This window comes from Pimephales promelas, chromosome 16 (assembly GCF_988280905.1).
Source record: "Pimephales promelas chromosome 16, fPimPro1.hap1.1, whole genome shotgun sequence".
Classification (NCBI taxonomy): domain Eukaryota; kingdom Metazoa; phylum Chordata; class Actinopteri; order Cypriniformes; family Leuciscidae; genus Pimephales; species Pimephales promelas.
Window position 1 is genome coordinate 27,041,059 of NC_142784.1, and position 21,326 is coordinate 27,062,384.

At 36.7% G+C, this 21,326-nt stretch overlaps 1 protein-coding gene across 1 annotated transcript in view; it reads right to left on the minus strand.

Annotated features, from left to right (window-relative positions):
* Nucleotides 1-8,423: 8,423 nt before the first annotated feature.
* nectin3a (nectin cell adhesion molecule 3a) overlaps nt 8,424-21,326 on the minus strand; it is a 31,236-nt gene continuing 18,333 nt past the window's right edge. The window contains exons 2-6 of the mRNA XM_039670404.2: nt 18,445-18,792; nt 14,432-14,731; nt 12,408-12,525; nt 11,066-11,217; nt 8,424-9,976 (exon numbers count right to left, since the gene is read on the minus strand). Coding sequence (XP_039526338.2) covers nt 9,333-9,976; nt 11,066-11,217; nt 12,408-12,525; nt 14,432-14,731; nt 18,445-18,792 — 1,562 coding nt within the window. The 3' untranslated portion in view covers nt 8,424-9,332. The remainder of the gene's footprint in view (nt 9,977-11,065; nt 11,218-12,407; nt 12,526-14,431; nt 14,732-18,444; nt 18,793-21,326) is intronic.

The window sequence follows — 21,326 nt, forward strand, 5'->3', positions numbered from 1 at the left end:
CTTACCATTTTTGTCCTCATTAGGTTTCTTGGCAATGCGATTGAAAATCTTAGCAATGCACTGCGCAACTCTTCATTGCTCTGACAGGGAGAGTCTATTTTGCTTCCTCTAGCACAGCAGGCCAAAACATAGGCTAACTTCTGACCGTCACAGCATGAATGCAGCACAACCCAACATTAAGTCCCTGTAATTAGGGCTTCAAGCTGCTTGCCTTTAATGGCTTTTAAAGGCTGGCTGTTCCCCTCACATTCTATCATAAGCAATTTATTAGACTCCTTAACCTCATTCTCCTCCCTGCCGTTGTAGAAATGTATTTTGTGGTGAGCCACTTTTAAAATATAGCAAAACCGTTTTAAAACGAGGGCTTCCTTAATCACTGGTGTCTTAAGCTTTCATTAAAAGAATCAAAAAGGAACACCAATTAATCAAAGCAAATGACTACATTTTTACTAAGAAAGAACATTTTTTACTAAACAGCTGCTTTGTTTCTTGGGGACATGGGGAGTGGGCAAATGTATTTGCACTGTAATGTAATTGTACATCTTTGTGGAAATTTTTTACTTTATTTATTTATTTATTTATTTGAGGCAAAGCTTTTGGATGTCCGTTTTTTTCTTAGTCTGTCAAATGCTTTTAAATGAAAACATTTATAATTTTTTTTTAAAGTATAACAATAATTATTATATTATATTTTATTATATTTTAAATCCTTCTTTAAGTAAATATTTTAGTGGTGATTTTACTGTTGGGACATTGTTTTTTACATTTGTTTTTAATAAGAAGTCTCATGCTCAACAATGCTTTTACTGTTTTTTTATTTAAAAAACAGTAAAAAGAGCAAAAGTGTGATAATATCAAAATTTATATTTTTGTGATGTCAAAGTTGAATTTTCATCATTACTACTCGAGTCTTCAGTGTCACATTATCCTTCAGAAATCCTTATAATATGCTAATTTGGTGCTCAAGAAACATGTCTTATGTTGACAACAGTTGTACTGCTTAATATTACAGGATTTTTTATGTATAGAAAGTTCAAAGCAGTATTAATTTGAAATATATATATATATATATATATATATATATATATATATATATATATTAAAACATAGCATACATGTCTTTATTGCAACTTTTGATCAATGCATCCTTGAGAAAAAATATTAATTGCCCTCTAAAATTTCAAAATCTCAATCTCAATGTATAAAGCACATTTACAAACAACCAGTTAATCAATGTGCTGTACAGGGTTCTAAAATTAAAAACAATTAATAATAAAACAAAAAGGGACATCACAAGTATTATAATATATATATATATATATATATATACATATGCAAGAAAATGTAAAATCTTACAACAAGTGAATGGCAAAAGAAGCTTCAAAACATTAAAAATCAGTAGATGCAGATGTTGATACAGTAGGTGTTTTAATAATAGCAACAGCGCTGATGAGTGGCCATGTGCGCACACAGACACACACACACACACACTATTAATATACTCACATTTATACCGTCCTTGAACCCACATAATGCTTATTGGTGCTGCGGCCTCTGTCTTTTCTTGTGTTTCTCGACCGGTTAGGCTTCTGTCCACCTGTTAGCAGCCAGCAGGTGGGACAAACGCTTTAAAATCCCTCAGAGACACAAGGAAACTGTTCCAGAAAGTGCCTCACTGGCAAAAGAAACATTACAAGATGGACAGATGGCTGTACATGGTATTACAATCAAAAAACTTTGGCTTGAAAAGTCATGAACTTCAGGAATTGGGTGGTATTTTAATGTAGGATTATATCTGCACTGGAAAAACTGTGAGGTAGATTCACTGTCAGTTTTCAGTGAAATTGTTGCCCACCCAAATTGTTCACAGGGCTTACATGCCATGATCCCAATTAGAGCCCAGGTCACGAGAGAAGCTTTAAATCACACATGTTCTCATTAGCACAACCACAAACTACTGAACTGTATTTTTAGGTGTTGGTTCTCAACCGATCCCAAGACTAGTCAAATGGTTGGAGCCACTATGTGCAAGACATCTGAGGTTTCACATGGATACTACAGAAACTAAAACTTACTTCTCACATTTTGTCTTCACCCTGAAAAACCTGAAAAACCTCCAGAAAGCAATCCAATGATGAAACGTAACCCGTTCATCGTCTTTGTTTTCAATTTCACTGGGGTTAAAGGCTTTTGTATCCTTGTATTCATTAAGTTTCGGTCTATTAAACGGCTCATTTAGGAAGCAATTTCAAGTAATTCAAACCTGCCAAGTCTCATTTGATTGTCCGTTCAAATGTTTAGGATAAATCTGGATGGTCAACGTTACACATAGTACTCTATAAATGTGCTATAAAACAAATTATGACTACATAAAAAAAGTTATTAGTTTAGTTAGCCTAATTGTAATTACTATATTTATACACACACCCAGAGATATATATTTAATACAAAGGTTACGGTAAACGACTGCTAATTCTTCACTGTATTTAGATACATTTTTTATTCATTTTTATTTTTTACAGTTCATGAGCATGCAACTGGCTGCTTTTTCTCTCTCATTGAAGAAACTCTAAACAACAAACAGTCGTGGGAGTCATTTGGTAAATATTGGAGAGTCCTTCCTTGCTCAATGACTTGTCCTCATTCACAGAGTGCAACAAGCCAAGTTTCTATGGAGACAGCATTTTTCTGCTGATGCAAGAACAACCTCTTCAAACCCCCCACATTCCCGCATTTACCTCCACATTTACTCACTCACATATTCAGACGCAAAGCATTGACCTATGGGGAACACTTTTTCAAGACAGAGGTAGAGTGTAACTCTATTTAGTTTGCTGGATGAATTTTCCAACCAAAATCACATAAGGCATTCTTTCCACGGGACCCCACTTTGTGTTTTAACTATCACCCACTCTCTCACCCTCTGAAGCATTTCATTATTTCCAAATCCATGAGCTCAGACAATTTGTGTGTTCTGCTGTGTCAGATGTGGCCTTTGATGTGAACTCCCCAATGCTTGGGTTGTGTTCATTAGCCAACAATGGTGTGATCTTGTGCTCATTTTTTCTAAGAATAACAAGAATGAGAGTAGTCTACTCTATAACCTTTAAATCCAAGCTACTGGAACCCTGTGGGAGTCCCAAATTCTGACCTGAGAAAATTTGAACAACACTTAAGTACTTACAGGAGCGAATGGTGAAAAAGACAGATACACTGATCCTTTAAAGGGATACTCCACTTTTTTGGAAATACGCTCAGTTTACAACTCCCCTGAGTTAAACTGTTGAGTTTTACCTTTTTTGTATTCATTTATCCGATCCCCGGTTCTGGCGGTACCGCTTTTAGCATAGCTTAGCATACATCATTGAAGTGCACAAGACCATTAGCATTTCTCCCAAAAAAATTACCAAAGTGTATTGATATTTTTCCTATTTAAAACTTGACTCTTCTATAGTTACATCGTGCACTAAGACAGACGGAAAATGTAAAGTTGTGATTTTCTAGGCTGATATGACTAGGAACTATACTCTCATTCCTGCGTAATAATCAGGAAACTTCACTGTCGTATCATGAGTACAGCAGGCGTAATGTTATCATGACGCAGCGCCTGAAAATAGTGCCCAGCTTCCAACGTGACCGGGACTAAGTTTGTGTAGTCATCGCGCCTGCTGCACTCATGGTACGGCAGTAAAGTTTCTTGATTATTACACAGGAATGAGAGTATAGTTTCCTGCATATCAGCCTAGAAAATCGCAACTTTACATTTTCCGTCTGTCTTAGTGCACGATGTAACTATACAAGAGTCAAGTTTTAAATAGGAAAAACATCGAAACACTTTGGTAATTTTTTGGGAGAAATGCTAATGGTCGTGTGCACTTTAATAATGTATGCTAAGCTATGCTAAAAGCGGTACTGCCAGAAACTGAGATCGGCTGAATTGATTCACAAAAGGTAAAACTCAACAGTTTGACTCTGGGCGAGTTGTAAATAATGAGCGCATTTCCAAAAAAAGTGGAGTATCCCTTTAAATGGAGATACAGAGGGGCCCAAAAGACCACACTGAAAATCTGGGATTCAGAATCTGACTTTGAACCTTGAGATTAGTTTAGAGATTTAGTCTAATTTTAGATAGGACACAGATTTAGTCACTTTCACTTTTCTTGTGTTAAATGTAAAACAGAGGAGGTGATGCTAATGAAATATAGCTGAAATTAGAGAAGTAGCGAGAAGGTAACTTGAGGCCACCAGCAGAGAGATATTTATACTCAAACTGGGCAAACGTGCTGCTGAAAGCAGTGATGGATGAGATTGGGGCCACTGCGGTGAAACAACACGACGGCACAAAAGCTGTCCCGCTGAAGAGAAGACACTAAAGCCACTTGAGTGTTGAAAGAAAGACAGCGGGTAGGACATGAGGGTGACTGAGGGTCTGCTTACCTCCTGTAACTTTCCCTGGAAAAACTTTGAAGCTACTGATTAACCTCAAGGATGAATTGGATGTCAGCTTTAAATGACTTTCTTTTGAAATAGGTCACTTTGGATTAAAGTCTCACCTAATGTAAATTACTACAAAAGATGTTGGCAAAGGCAACTGGAATAAGGCCAAGGCTTCTGGGGGTCTCATTTTACCAGGATCACATTACAGGATCAATCAACAGCAGGGAGAAATACTCAAGACTGTAGCAGTGGGGCAGATCCAGGGCTGACATTGTGTGTGGGTTGTGTCTGTGTTTTTGTGTGGTTGGTCAATACAGAGAAGAATAGACAGCATGATGTATCAGGGCTGTGCTGATGTGATCGATTACCTCTCATTGCCAAAAATCTATTTCCCTCCCCAGTGATGGAGAGGGTGCTGAGTTGGACCTAATGGAGGGTGATTTGTCGGGTCAGTAGCCAATAATCACAGGTGTGAAGCGTTCTTTTACATGGGGCTTTGGGGATGTGGCTTTTGGGTCAGTTCAGTTTTTTAAATCTAATCAGGTCCATCTTTGCAGTGAAGAAAAAAAAACTTTCGTTGGTTTTCCAAAATATAAATGTCCTTAATCCTTTCAAAGGTACATAACATTCTGCTGACACAAATGGTACAAATCGATGACAAAAAAGCGCATAGTTGGTGTCCGTGACTGATTGGAGCTCACTGTTTGCAACAGCTTTGTCTGGTATATTGACAACATTTGAAGATTCATCCAATATGAATATTCTGCCAACATTCTCATATCATTTCCAACCTGCATAATTTGAATTCTTCCACTGAACACGAAAAAGTCCAAACCGCTGTTTTCCATTTTGAAAAAGTGACGAGCAATCAAGAAGTTATTTACTGAATATCTTTCTTCATTGTTAAATTTCTTAAAATAATACAGTAGTCTTTAAAACTAGATCAGCTTACTCTGCAACACTGCAAAAAATGTTATTGGCATAGATTCTATCTTGAATTTAAGTAATTTGTTTTACTGCACTGGCAGTTTTTTCTCTTGTTTTTAACTTAGTTTTAAAGGGTTAGTTTTTAAAAATATAATTTACTCACCCTCATGCCGTCAAATCCGGTAAGACTTCCATTCATTTTGAAACACAAAAGAAGATGTTTTAAATGAAATCTGTCCCTCCATTGACAGCTATGAAACTACGATGTTTGATGTTTCAAAAAGTTCATAAAGATCATAAAAACAAATCCATATGAATCGAGTGGTTTAGTCCAAGAGACTTGATTGCTTTATATGAGGAACTGATTGAATTTAGGCTTTTATTCACATAAACATTGATCAGCAAAACAGAAGCTCACAAACAGAAGCTCAAGTGTTCTTGCTTGATCCGTGAGAACAAAGCCCATTGCTCAAACATGCTGTGTAACACGAGAATTAACCTCATTGGTTCTTGCTGAAGCTCAAACGTGCTGCGTAACACGAGAATGAACCTCATTGGTTTTTGCAGAAGCTCAAACGTCTTGTGTAACATACACTTTTAGAAGAAAGGTTCTATATAGAACCTTAAAAGGTTCTATCAGCGCTACGTATTTGGAACCCCTAAAAGGTTCTATACTCTCTTAAAAAAGGGTTCCTCTGGGTTCTATATAGAACCCTGGGGTTCCGTACTTGGCCAATAGAACCTTTTACCAAAAAAAAATTGGTTCTATATAGAACCATTTTGGAGTTCCAAGTATGAAGCGGGGGATGGAACCATTTCTGGTTCTAAATAGAACCATTTCTTCTAAGAGTGTATGAACATTTTGAAGCGTCAAAGTGGTAGTTGCGTGGACTGGCAATGGAGGGACAGAAAGCTCAGATTTCAATAAAATATCTTTTTTTTGCAGTATTGTAGCTTTCAATCTCATTCACACTTGACACCTCAAGATATGTAGCAAATAAAAACAATTTTGAGGTATTCCTCACATAAAGTTCAGAGCGCTTGGAATATAGTTAGCATGGACTACTATAATGTGCATTTTTAACATCCCGATTTCCTGTTATTATATAGAAAAGAGCAGCTTGCACACAAAATCTCCTTTTGTGTTGCATAGAAAAAGTAAATGAATAGGAATTGTATGAAAGTATGTAAATAAGGACAGTGGCCAAGATGGATCAAAGTATAAACACATTGTATAACATTTCTTTCACAGTATTAGTGTTACACGCCACACAAACGCTTTGACATGTTCAAGAGAACTTTTTTTATTATAAACAGAAGGCATCAAAAACAAAGCAATGTCTGTCCCTCATTTCCAAAATGATTAACAAGTCCTCAATCATTTGTATAACTCTAATATGTACAAAATAATTTTTCAAACTCCTGAGAACTAAATATATATATAAAAAAAATTAACATGAGAAGATAAAAAGCACGTTAACTAAGCATGAACATCCTCTGCTTAATGTTCTGGCCTCATATAAAAATATGTTTATTCCATAGACAAATATTTCCTGCCAGAATATGTACAAAAAAAAAATATTATATACCACGACTGGCCTCTGTAACACTTGCAAGTGCTACTGTTGTAAATTTCCAGTGAGTTTGCACCAAGAGTCATCTTGTTAAAGAAAGGCAAAAAAATCAGAAAATACAGTAATTGTGGGAAACACAAATAACAATTCGGGATTACAGAAGACAAAACCCTGTCATTGAATGGTGAAAAAATAAATATCCGATGCTTTTATCTGATGCGTCCAAAGGCACTATGCTTGTAAATATATAAGGAGAAAGCTAGAAATTTAACCTTATAACCAAACCGCCAACTGCCAGCCATTTTTATAACTTCATAAAATTGTGTTGCATTAAACACGCATGCAAGAGTCAAGAATTTTTAGAGTTTAAAAATAATTTCTGAATGAAATGAGAAAAAAGCCAATTAAAATAATGAAAATACTAGACTCGAGATTCTTTTTAAGAAGTGTCAATACTATATTTTTTATAATTAATGATACAGATTACGGCCCCAGATGAAAAGCAGCCCAATTTGTTGTCCTAAACTCGAAACAGGCTACACCACAGCTGTAGCAACACTGCAGCTGATTTATGAACAATGAACTCAGGCGTTAGGAACTGTCATATCTTTTTCAAAAGGCATGCAACGTGTGACCATTGAGACTTAAGGAGAAAAACAACCTTGCGTGCTTGCGAACAGATGCTCAGCACAACTCTTAGATGGAATGAAACAAGGTCTGTTTGCAAGAGAGCAGAAAATATTAATTACAAAGTTCGATCTTTGAGGTAAAGCAGGCTAGAGGAAGCCCATACGGCACGTCTGCTGTGCGCCAGACGGGTTATTCTGGGAAATCAGAAGCTCCCGACACCGAAATGGGAGTGTATGAGTATCAAGGGTGGAGAGATGGAGAGAAAAAAAAGAAATCAGCATAAAATTAAAAGGAGTGAACTAAATTGGCAAAGGCCACAAGGCTTCGGTAAAAACCTCAGGGGCCGACCGTGGTCCTTTTGATCTGTCATGGCGAACGTCAACCCCCCATCAGCCTGTGACAGGTCCTCAGCACAACCACATGAAGCAGACTCTTCCTTTGCTCTCTAACATATCCATTAATGAAAAAGACACTGCCGTAAGAGGGGTGTGTGATGAAATATGTCCAAATATAGACAAGCTGGGCTAAAATCAAACTGCATGTGTTGAGTTGAGAGAAACATGCTGTATTTTTATGCATATACAGCAAAAAAAGTTTGCTAATCAGTATTTTTGTCATTTTTTCAGTAAAAATATTTACAGATCTTAATAGATTAAATTTAGCTAAAAAATTGTTAATGATTAAAACAGGAAAACAATCAAAACTTTCTTCTATGTAACATCAAAAGTAATGTTTTAAGGGTTCTAATTATATAAATTATTATAATATAACATGAATATATTTAATACATTTAGCTGAGAAGCAAAATTAGAATGATAGGTATTGAATTTATTTATTGGCATTTTTCTTTTTCTTTTTTCTTGTTTTAACTTTCTTTCATGAAACACCAAAAGTACATTTTGGAATATTCTTTACAATAATATGCATTTTCTTGAAAAGCAAAAAATATCATAAACAGAATAAAGATATTTGTATTTATTACAATATTAATATATTAATTATATGAATATTTAGCTGAGAAGTAAAATTTACACAATACATCTTGAATGATGTTAATTCTTTTGTAAATTTGATTCATGCTAAAATCAATATTAATAACACCGACAAAAAACTATACAAATCTTCTTCTACGGAACACCAAATGTAATATTTAAATATTCTTTATGAGATATTTTTGCTTCTCAAAAAAAATCTTATTTTGATGACATTTTTCCTAAAAAAAAAATAGACCAAAATACTGATACTGAAAAAATGAAATCAAATTCCCTGCATTCAAAAAAACATAAAACTCAAGACGTTCAAGGTCAGTTTCTGTGACTCTTCATGTGAAACTAAAGTGATGTTTTGCTCCTACATTGGAGAAGTCATTTGTATTCAATAATAAAAAAGAAAGGAAAGAACTAAGAATACGCTGCACCTGGTTTTAAAGCTAACAGTTATGTGCAATGTGGTAACGGGAATGGTTACGCACACAGTGTAGCTTAATTTTAGCAGACTTGTTTTCTTTGTGTAAATCCACCCTATGATCATAAACCATGTAAACCTCTCCCTTTACATCCTGAAGTCACAGCAGTCCACCGAACGAAACACATTCAGAACATATCTGCAGTAAATCAGCCGTTTGCTACGCGTAAGGGTGAAATCGTAAACCGAGTTTGGAGAAGACATTTTAAATGTACACTTTATCTCACTCTGCTGAGTTATATAACACTTCCTCCGCCGACTTTTAAATTATTGTTGTCCAGTAAAAGTTCCCCTGCCTTTTCAAACATACCATTCCCTGCGTGAAATCACAGATCCATCCACGTGAGACACGTAGTCGCTGTCTGTGCCATTGTCGTAGCACTCGTCCTGCAGGTAAGGGGAGCCGTTGTGTAGAGGCGGCCCGCTGGGGTTCACGTTATGATGGTTGTGGTGGTCGGAGTAATACGTGTCCTCTCTCTTAAGGCTGAGATTGTCACTCCAGGCCTCCATGTCTTTGTGATCATTGGAATAATCGGGGTAGATAATGTCTCCTTCTGGTTTGGGCTTCAAGTCCTGGCTGCCATTGCCCGAGTCGTCTCCGTACACGTCGTGAAGCTCATGGGGTTGAAGTACATCCAGTTGAGACTCTTTTTGCATGTCTGATGGGCCGATGTACTGCTTGGTGTAGTAGTCTCCTCTGAATGTTCGGCGTTGACGCATGTAGAAAGCTCCCGCCAGTGCCATCAGCAACACCAGGATCAGGATGCCACCGACAGCACCGCCCACAATAGTGCCCAGGCTGCTGTCCGGCGGAGAGGCCTGAGTCGGGGAGGTGAAGTGGGCACGCCGATTGATAGAAGCTGTGATGGTTAAGCCGGTGCCAGGCAGGATGGACTTGGTGGTGGTGGTGGTGGTGGTGGGGGCTGCAGTGGTCGGGGGCGGCTCTGAGAGGGCGAAATATGGACGGACGTTAAAATACAGACAAAGAAATCATTTTCTTTCTTTCGCCGTAATTTCATTTCCTTGCCACGGCCAAACCGTTTGATATATCAAAAATCCCCTGGCAATTTTTCATCCTCAATGACTTGACTTCACGCTGATGAGTTTCATGGCATTTGGATGAATTCTCTAGGAGGAGTACTTTAAATTCCATTGCATGCATTTTCCAAACAACCCTTAGTAAACGATTTCCTGTTGGGCTGCGTAAAACTTAGAGAACGAAAGTTGTTCAACCTGATGAGATCTATAAGCGTACTGAGTTTCATATCATTCGAGCATGTTAAGGGCCCCGTAAGTTCAAAAAAGGTAGTATAATAATAATAGTAATAATAATAATAATCCTAAGGAAAACAATAGGGCCTTTGCCTTTTCAAGTCAAGGTTTGGGTCCTAACTATGTGCAGCAGGGATGACATAAATATATAAGTCAACCTAGAAGTTGTTTTGTTCCCTTACAAAAACCCAATTGGATTTTTCCATTGGCTTTTGAATAATTGCAGAATGTAAGAATAAAACATGAAAATATATTGAGCTTTTGTTCGCCACAAACCTTATGTCAGGCATTTATACCCAATTAAAACAAACAAACAAAAAACATTGACTTTTCAACGATGGAACTGGATGTATAAAAATTCACTCTATTATTAATGAAATAATACATTTATTTTACCCATTTTATTTGTGTGCCAACTTAACATTTTAACAGCAAGCTATCAATTGAAAATATCAATTGAATCAATTCTCTCTATCCAGTATGGAGAACTATGTGTGTGGTGCTGGTGCTAAAAAAAAACAGTGTCTATCAACCTTGTCATTTTTATCCAGCTTCACCGAGTCAGCAACTTGGTAAATTGTTTATGCCTCACTTGAGTAAATAACTGTGTGGTTAAGTGAATGGTGTGTATTTCAAGAGGGAAGAGTAAATGTCAGGATATAATTTATCACCCAGTGATCCTTCCTCAAACTTCAGCCCCTTATGGACTAAACATCATCACTTGTATGTGTGGAGTTGAAAGGTTACAAGAAACTTCTCACCTAGTACCAAGAAGCGTACATCCTGAAAGCTCTGCCCAACATCATTCTGAACTTCACACCTGTATTGTCCAGAGTCGCTCGACTTTAAAGGACGAGTAAACAGTAGGCTGCCATTAGATGTGTCCACACCTGCAGGCATTGGTGCGTCCAGCCTGGGGAGTGACAAAAGATTTAGACAGATTATCAGTTTAGAGCTTGTTGACAACAAGTTTTGCAGAAGGAATTCACCCTGACAACCTTTGAAGGCCCTGATATACTTCGAGCTAAATCGAAGAAAGAAATTGTGTGACATTATTTCGAACAAAATCAGGCCAAAACAAAGTTTGCCAACAGTTTCTGAAAAGTTCGCTCTGATTTGAAAATACCTTCGAACTACTATTGATCTGTGGTGATTTAGTAATAGGCAGGTGTGGCTCTGTGGCTCTACCTTCTTTAACATGGAAATCTTCTTTTCTTCTGTTCAGTCTGCCGAGGTCAGACACGAGTAAAAACATGAACAAACTGGAGAGCTGCTTTATAATGGAAATTAGAGTTGTAATTCTAATTGAAAGAGACACTGATACATTTATTTAAAGCTGCTTTCTTTAAATCTACACGGTGTAACTCTTTTAGTTTATTCTTAGCTAAAACACTTAGTTCTTTCAAAAATATATGTGCTCATTAATGTATATTTACTTTGTTCAAGTAATAAAGTATTCTCGTGAGTGTATAATATGCCATTGAAAATACATACGGGTAAGGGGTTCTAATGTCGGTCGCCATGTTGCCCCTCCATCTTGAAAGTACATTAGCCAAAGAGGGAAATACCCGTTAATTCAAGCTTCGCCTTTCGCGTTTACGTTTGAGTTAACACTCATGGACGAGGTCGAACTGGAAGCCATGTTAATCTTGGACTACATTGGCCACCGTCGGAGTTTAAACGAAATCGGAATTGAGAGGAACTGAAACTAATATTCACTGGATGGTCATATACCTTTTCACCACTAGATGGGGGTAAAAATCACACAATGTAGCTTTAAAGTAATCAATTGTATAAAGTGCTATTTAAATAAATGTAACACGACACCACTGCCATTTTTTGTTGTGTGATCATTTTGATATTTAGAGGAAAGCACATATTTGACATATTTATCGAAATGTCATTCTCATGCAGTGTGGGCTGTTCACTAACAGTATTAACAGTATTTCGAACTTCTCTTTCCCCCTCAGAAAAATGCAACAAAATAACTTTTTTGTGTGTGTTTATCAGGGCCTTTATTCTCATCTACAACCATCTCTAGATTTTACCATTGAATTGAAAGGTCTGATAAGATTATGATGTAGTGTAGATGAGAGCACAGACCTGGTCCAGAGGTACAACAGAGCAGGTGGGTTGGCACTGGCTCTACAATCCAGCTGTACATTTTTTTGTCCCACGTACCATACATCCTCCTGGCCCATCACGGTAATATCTGGAGCAACTGTAACATAATTTAAAATATGTTGTTTATTAAAAATTCAGTGTTGCATAAAATTAAAAGGCAGAACATGAATATCACCTTGCTATAAAAATATATAGTGCGTAGCAAAATTGTAATCCTTTTCTCTACACAAAAATTGAACATTTTTAAGGCTGGGTATTGCCACATATTTCTTCTTGATTCGATTTCTGCTTGTCATTTTTTTTAAAGGGTTAGTTAAAAAGCTTCCATTTACCATATCTTATGGGTGCCTTGATGAATGTTTATATGAGAATAAAAGCTTAAATTAAATAAAAAGCGTCATATAAAGCGATCGTGTATTTTCAGAAAATTTAAACTAAATCTATGTTTTTTATGTTATGTTATTATGTTATTTTTATGTCTATGTTTTAAATTTATGTTAAAAATTATGTTTACACTAAAAATATCTATGAAAAGTGTCAATTGTGTCACTTTAAATATCTTCATTTGTATTTTGAACGTTCACTTTTGGGTGAACTAACCCTTGGAGGAAAAATATAATGCTGTAAACTATAAAGGAACCCCGAAGTGAGTCCATTACTTCAATATTAAAGGTCAAAATGAACAATAAACTTTGTTTTCTGTAGCATTTTTTTTTTATTTCCAAGCAATAAAAATATAAATTATATGAATGAGACGTTAAAATTAAGCCTGACACCATTCTCACGCTTTGGAGTTGAGTCCCAGAAACAGCAAGGGGAGACATAGGCTAACTCAATTACACAAAACCTCAGGATCCCGAGGCTTAGCTGTGGCAAAGAAAATAAACTGACATGTAATATTGAGAGAAGATTCAGGAGTGAAACAGTCAGAGATTCACCCCAGCAGTCTATACAACACCAACATGATCAAATTCATATCAACATAGGCAGTGTTATACTTTCTTTCTTATTGAACAATGTAAACCACAGTTGCACATTTAAACACATTGCAAATAAATCAATTATCTAAGTAAGATTTTTTTTTGGTATTTTTCAGTAAAATACTGTATATAAACATTTTTAAAAGAATAATTGCGTAAGATATTTAGACTTACATTAAGAAAATATATCTTAGCTACATTACATTTAGATTTCTTGCCAAAATATCAAATTGTTTTGCTCTTATTTTAAGCACGGATATCACCATTTATAGGTAAGATTTATTTATATATTTATATATTTGTATGTAAGTTTTAAACAAGACTTACAATCTTAAAATGTTGCTTCAAGTAAATATATTGTTTTAATGATATATTAGATATTGTTAATGGATATCTAAATTTTGCATTGTCAGCTCTGTCTATGATTAAACCATTAGTATTAATACATGTATGAGCTTGTAAAGCTCAATAGTTGTTTTTGGACTTTTAAACACTTTGGAAGGCAATTTGTGATTTAATAAGTACTAAAGCCTCTCTCTGTCAGTATGAACTCTCCCTCTTGTATTTCCGTTCCTGTTGCTGCCCTTGCTGTGCTCAGATCAATATTTCATAAAGCACCTCCATTAAGCTGCACACTGTTCGAACAGACAGCAGTCAACAGCTCAAGATGCCAAAGGAAAGCGCATTGAGAATTAATAAATGTGATGATACACAGGGCAACTTTCTGAGCAATGTTGCTGGGCAATCTGAGCGATTGTTGCTTGGGCACATTCCCATTGAAAATGGGCAATACATTTCTATCTGGATCATTTAGATCAGTCGTGGGCCCTTTGTCTCATCTGGTTGCCCGTTGATGGCAACATTGCCTGAAAAGTTGTCTTGGGTATCATAACTTTTGGCCATTAAAATAACTCCTATAAGAGAGCTATCAGTGCTCATTTCAACATACAGAAAACCTATTGAACTCTTGAAATACAAAACAGGAGTAAAGTGAGAACGTAAATAAAAGCTATTCACACTCACAAAACACATTGATCTTGTAGGGAATGCGGAAATCTTTGGATAGGGCTGGGTGACGAACAACGCAGCTGAGAGAACGGCCAAATGCATCCTGGGTGGGGGCCAAGATGTAGTGTACTAAAGTGGTGGTAGTGCCTTCAGGCTCCTTCTGCGAGACGACTGATGTCTGACCCGGTAGGTCTGATTCCCAGAACACCTCTGCCGCCGGGCGACCCCTTTCAGCTGTACATGTCGCCACCAGTGTTTCACCATCTCCAGCCGTCAGAGACAAGGAGCCAGGAGATACATAGACCTTTGGCTCCACTAAAGGGGAAAAAAGAGAAAGAGATTAAACAAAACTGAAAAGTTTTTTTTATTTTATTTATTTATTTTTTTTTACATATTTTAATATATAATATAATGCAGATTATTTGTTATAAAAAATCTTTTACATTTTGTAAGTTCTACTTTTTAGGTCAGTAAGATTAAAAAAAAAAAAATCACAATGGGCTTCAACATTAATAAGAAATGTTTATTGAGCAGCAAATCAACATTTTAGAATGATTTTTGAAAAATAATGTGACACTCAAGACTGGAGTAATGCTGAAAATTCCACTTCGAATCACAGGAATAAATTATATTTAAAGATATGTTAGAATAGAAAACCATTATTTTAAATTAAAATAATATTTAAATATATTACAGTTTTACTGCACTTTTGATAAAAAAAAAAAATGCAGCCTTGGTGAACATTATAATACATAAAACACACTCTAAACTTTTGAATGGTACTGTATAGAAAATACATTTGAAATAAAATAAAATGAAATGAATACATTTTTGTATTATTTAATACAGACCTTGACTATAAGAACTCTAAATGCACATTCCTCAAGAAAACAAGAAATACATAATAAAAATATGAAATGGTAAGGAAGAACTGTTCAAAATATGTTATTGATATTGAACCTAAAGTTTGAAATACAACAAGATGAATGAATAAGGAAGGGGGAAAAGTCATGTAAAGGGAGGAGATAGGCCTTTGTACACTCAGCATTGATTGATTAACCCAACTCCACAAATTCACATTAAAAATAGATGATCTAAAATTACTGAGAAGTAACACAACATCACTAAGTGCATCTGAGTGGCTTCTGCCTCTACCAATAAGCGTGGCATATTAGTATCTTATTACTAAGAGAGTCTACATGGATTTACAGAGAACAAAAGGAAATACACATCATGTATTACAGCTGAATCAATCATTGTGAAATGTTTTGCTGCCATGATTTGTTCAGCTGCCCTGTGCAATAAAACCCCACATTTGTTGAATTAAAACAACTGACTTAATTTCAACTATTTTTATTTCTGAAAAAACAACAACAACAACAAACACATTAGACCACCACTCACCTCAAAGGTTGCATTCACACTACAAGACAGTGACCAATTTCGATTTTGTTCTCCAATTTTATTTATTTTTTAAAATTTAGGATGTTTACAGGATCTTATAAATGTGCCCTATAACTGGTCTAGCAATACACACGCAAATAACACCTTACTCTGGTATGTATAAGGTACTCAATGTGATATCATATTTCATTATTACATGAAATTAGAAGATCTTATAGTCTTACTTAAATGCATCAGGATTAACATTACCAACTGTGACATGCACTTTAAAATAATCATAATAATACTGCAAATTTGTGATGTTTTAAAACAGATACATGAATACATTTCTGTTTTATATTAGTAATTAAAAATATATATATTTTTCAAATACAAGTGATAATAATCACAACAGATTTGAATAACTATTTATTAATAAACATATAAACCACAATATTATATTGAATCACGATGCAATATTGACATTATAATGCATTTATAGGTCTTTGAGTGTGTCTCACCATTAATGGATGCAGAAATCACACGGCATTCAAATCATCTGACACATATTTGATTAACGGTATTTCCACATACCGTTCAAAAGTTTGGGGTCTGTAAGTTTTTTTTAATGTTTTGTATAAAAATACAGAAATATCAGTAATATTGTGAAAAATTATACAAATTTTAAGTAATTTAATTTTAATGTAATATTTTTCTAAAATGTAATTTATTCCTGTGATGCAAAGCATCATTACTCCAGTCTTAAGTGTCACATGATCCTTCAGAAATCAGTCTAATATGCTGATTTGATGCTCAAGAAACATTTATTATTATTTTCAATGTTGAAAACAGTGCTGCTTAATATATTTTTGTAGAAACCATAATACATAATTTCTCAGGATTCTTTGATGAATAGAAAGTTCAAATGAACAGCATTTAATTGAAGTAAAAACCTTTTGTAACATTATAAATAACTTTTTTATAATTTAATGCATCCCTGGTGAGTAAAAGTTTTAAAGTGTAAAAATATATTAGAGTACTAAATGAAAATCGGCACAAAATTGTTCAGATACAATGTGTTTTTAGCAGTTTGAGATTTGACCCACAGTGTTGTGAACTCAGCCATAATATCCTTCATTAATAAAAACGTATAAATCCAATTTTCATTTGTCCTTTTCCCTCATTCTTTTCTCCATACTCTCTCTAGAGAATTGCAACAGCTGTGCTCTTAAGAAACAGTTTTACCATGTGGGCCAGGAACGTCAACTTAATCCTACACGCAAGGCCGTCTGTTCCACACCTGTCCTACTCTGTTTACAGGCCGCTCCTGTGTACAAGGGACCCCAATGCTAAATATAGCCCTGCGGCACCTGAACGGGAGGGGGGGGGGGGGGACCACAGTGCATCACTGACATCTGAGTGCCAAGATCAGACCCACCCTGCATTCATCCAACCTGAACCCTATGCCATCTGCATCACACTGGAGCTCTGCTGACTCAGAGCTTGCAGGGGCATCTTGGCAACTCATTCACACCCAACCCTCCTGATAAAAGAAATAAAGAGCCAGCTGATCTCATGGCGCAGGTTGTGGTTGTGGGAGAGGGCCAGGGTATTGATTTATCATCAAACGGGGCAGGATTCAGGGCTGGGTCACTGTCGCCTACATAAATCCAGACCCAAAACATTCCTGTTCAGACCACGGCTGTCACCAAAACCGCTGTTCCTCAAACAATTTCTGTCATTATAATGGACTGCAAGTGAAAGCAGAATAATTGTGTTTAAAAAGAGGAAGAGAATGAATTGTGGGTACAAATTACAGCGCTTAGCTTGCGTGCAACATCTGATGTGTTTTATTGTAAAAATTCACACGGTCACTGAGAATTCCAGCGATGACTCATCACTGTTAAATTTACAGGAATAGGAATGGCGGCTTTAAGCCTGTGTCCACTGACTTTTATAGTTTTAGGGTTTTGAGTAAATTTCTCATTTTTCTTTGAAAATGCCACGGAAAAATAAGGCGTTGCTATAACGTCTGAATCTGCAATGCCATTACAGACTGGATTGATAAAATTCAAACTTTCGGTTCCCACTTACAATAAGGAAAAGATTAGCTTTGGGTTTTTTTATGTTTTGCAGGAACGAAGGAAATAAACAAGGAGAAAAAAATGCCGCCCCACAATACAAAAATAGAACAAGGAATGTACTATCATGCCAGTGTGTGACAGATATTTTTGTCATCTCTGTGGTGTTTGACAACACTTCATTTCACTGAAACAGAAAAGGGGCAGTTTGAAGGGTGTTTCCACCCCTTTCTATAATTACAAAACACAAAAATAAGCCATTTCAACACAAGTTTCTAAATCATAACTTCCCTATAATTCCGGTCTTGTTTTCAATAGAGAATTTTTGGAATGGTAGTTAATTACTTTTAAGTGCCTTGGATACATAAATGCATAAATAAATGTGTTTATCTATGTTTTGATATTGCTTATGCTTTTTTGTGCTCAAACTTTGGAAAAATAAAATAAGGATGGATGGATTTATGACACCCATAAACCCTATAACAAGCTATAGGGTTTAGGAGGATTTCTAATGTGTTACCAAATCTGAAAGAATTCACAACTACATCACAAAGATGTGCTTACCCATAATGTCCACAGTTGTAGATGCCTGCATGTTTCCAAGTTGGAAGGTGACCACTTTACAAGTGTAGGTCCCAATGTCGGCAAAACTCATGCCTTCCAGGACAATGGACACATCATGCATTGAAGGCTTGATGAAGTGCACCCGTCTCCTGTACTCCTCAGCTATGGAAGTCCCATACTGGGGGTTGAAGACAGCCAAAGTGACGGTGCCGGAGGGCAGCCGGCGTTCCCAGGAACTCTGGGTCAGGCTGAGGTCTGTGCTGACCTCCACCCTACAGGTCAAAGTAACGTTTTTCCCCAGCACTGCCGTCACCTGCTCAGGAACCACCACCTTGTTGGCCCACACACCTGGTGAGATACAGATCATCAGGATTAATGATAAAGGACCCTTACCCTCCTGGTTATACAAAAGATTATGTACAAGCCTCCATTACGAATTAAAAAACGTCATGTTAGAACTAGAAATAGCTTGGGCCATTTCTGGAAAGCTAACAAGGAGGTAGCATGGTGCAGTTCAACAGTTTAATAAGCAAATCAATATTGAATAACTTACATTTTAAACACAATATTTCTAGATAATTTGTCGTTTTTTTGTAGGGCTGTGCAAAAATTAATTGCGATTAATCGCATCCAAAATAAAAGTCTGTGTTTACATAATATATTTGTGTGTGCTGTGTATAATTATTTTGTATATATAAATACCTATGCATGCATGTATATATTTAAGAATTATTTGCGCTTAAATTCTGTGTATATATATATATATATATATATATATAAATACATAATCTATATTATATAAATATAAATATTTTATATATGAATAACACATTTTCTTAAATATATACATGCATGTGTGTGTATTTATATATACAAAATAATTATACACAGCAAAAAAATCTTCATCACTAATGCACAGACTGACAGTCTGTTTGGGACAAACACAGACTAGAGGAGGCAAGGCAAGGCGAGATTACTGTATATATAAAGCACATTTCATACACAATGGTAATTCAAAATGCTTTACATAGAAAAGGAATTAGAATAGACATAAAATAATCACAACTGATGCATAAGAAGTAAAAATATCATGTATAAGAAAGAGTCAGAGAGCTAGGTTCGCGGGACACACTAGTAGGAACTCCCGGCTTCTTAGTGACCACACTGTCATCTTTTGATGGCTTCCATTGTCGCTCCAACCCCTTAATGGAGTGCAGTGACAAACAGTAAAAAGTTCCAGTCTTGTATTGACACTCTTGATTCGAGAACCGAAACTACTAACAGTGTTATACGTAATGTAAAGCAGTTTAGAAGGATCTCACAGAAACCTTTTTATATTATACCGTGAATCAGTTTAAAATGTTAAATGCACTTAAACAGTTCCATCTGTCTAATCCTGCTGACATCACTTACATCAGAAGAACCTTTGAAAGGTCATAACTGAAGTACAGTAGTGGGAGATCCAGTAAGGCAGATAATGAGGGCTCGTGTTTTCCCCAGCCTTAATTACGCCCCGTGCGGGAGTCCTTCCTTCTCAACTGCAGCAGACTGAGAGTGCTGTGCCACACAGCCCGTGCTTCACATTCATAATGAGCACCATACAGACCCCCGCGTCACGCTGCGGGACGCTCCGACTGTCCTCTCAGTTAACAGTCTGAGCACCTTGCCAAATAAAAGCCACTGGAACAAGATGAAAAACACCAACAGCCAATTTGGGAGTTCTTTTACTGTTTAATGGGTCTCTTTAATCTGCGTCTGTGTCCTTTGCATGTTTACTTGAACACACCGGAGTTATTTGCTGATACATGTAAACATGATATTCTGGTGAGCTGGCAGTTAACGTTACAATGGCTGAGATTGATTAAAAAAAGATGTTTTGGGAAGAGAACATCGGGAATGAGCGCAATCATCCTAATTCGTGGAAGTGAACTACTATTGATGATGTATTATTCGATAAATCTGAGTGTTCTCACTCCCTCTCCTGACATGCATGACTGATGCACTGCAAGCAGAGACAATAGGCTATATCTTGTTTCAGCTTTTGCAGAACATTCACAGCAGATAGGCGGAAGTGCTGTTGTGTGCTGACGCTTTGAAAACAAAACCAAAAGTTCAAAAACCAAAATATAACAGTGATATGAGCAACGCCTTTTGTACCCAAATAATACAATGTGAACACAATCTAGCTGGGGGAGGGAGAGGGGCAATCAAACTCGGGTCCAGGCCAGGCAATCGAACCAAGTGTTAAACCCTTAAATATTGGCAAAATTCACATTCTTTTTTTCTTCTCAGTAAACATTGCAAAAATATTGATGACTCATACTGCAGGACAGTTTTTGTGTTCTCTACAAAAATACCTTAATTATATGTATAGCCTACCACTATCATTCAGAAGTATTTACGGTGGGGAGTGCCCGGCCCGGACGTGGACGTCATGGCGGCCCGGTGTGAGAGCACGGTCATCATCCGCGCCCTGACAGAGGAGGACATGGAAGGACCAGCGTTTCCCTGGGGCCTGCTCTGCCAGGAGCCTGGCGACAGAGGGGGATGAGAGCGGTACGGTCCGGAGACGGCACACACTGTCATCCGACTCAGAGGAGTCAGAGGAGGACGAGGGGTGCATGGCCTGGGGGCGGCGCACTGTCTCGTCCGAGAACTAGTGTGCTCAGGGATGAGGGTGTCACTTCTTTCTTTAACCACATTAGGGTGTTGGTAATCTCAGCCTCAGACGTCACGCCCACGGAACGTTGGCTAAATGTCTGATGCATATGGTATACTTAACTGGAAACACTTCAGGAATGTCGAAGCCGTCGTCTGATTGGTTGAATTTTATCGGATTTCCGGGGGGCGTCAGTGTCGCGTTTATTTTCGATCCGCCGGGA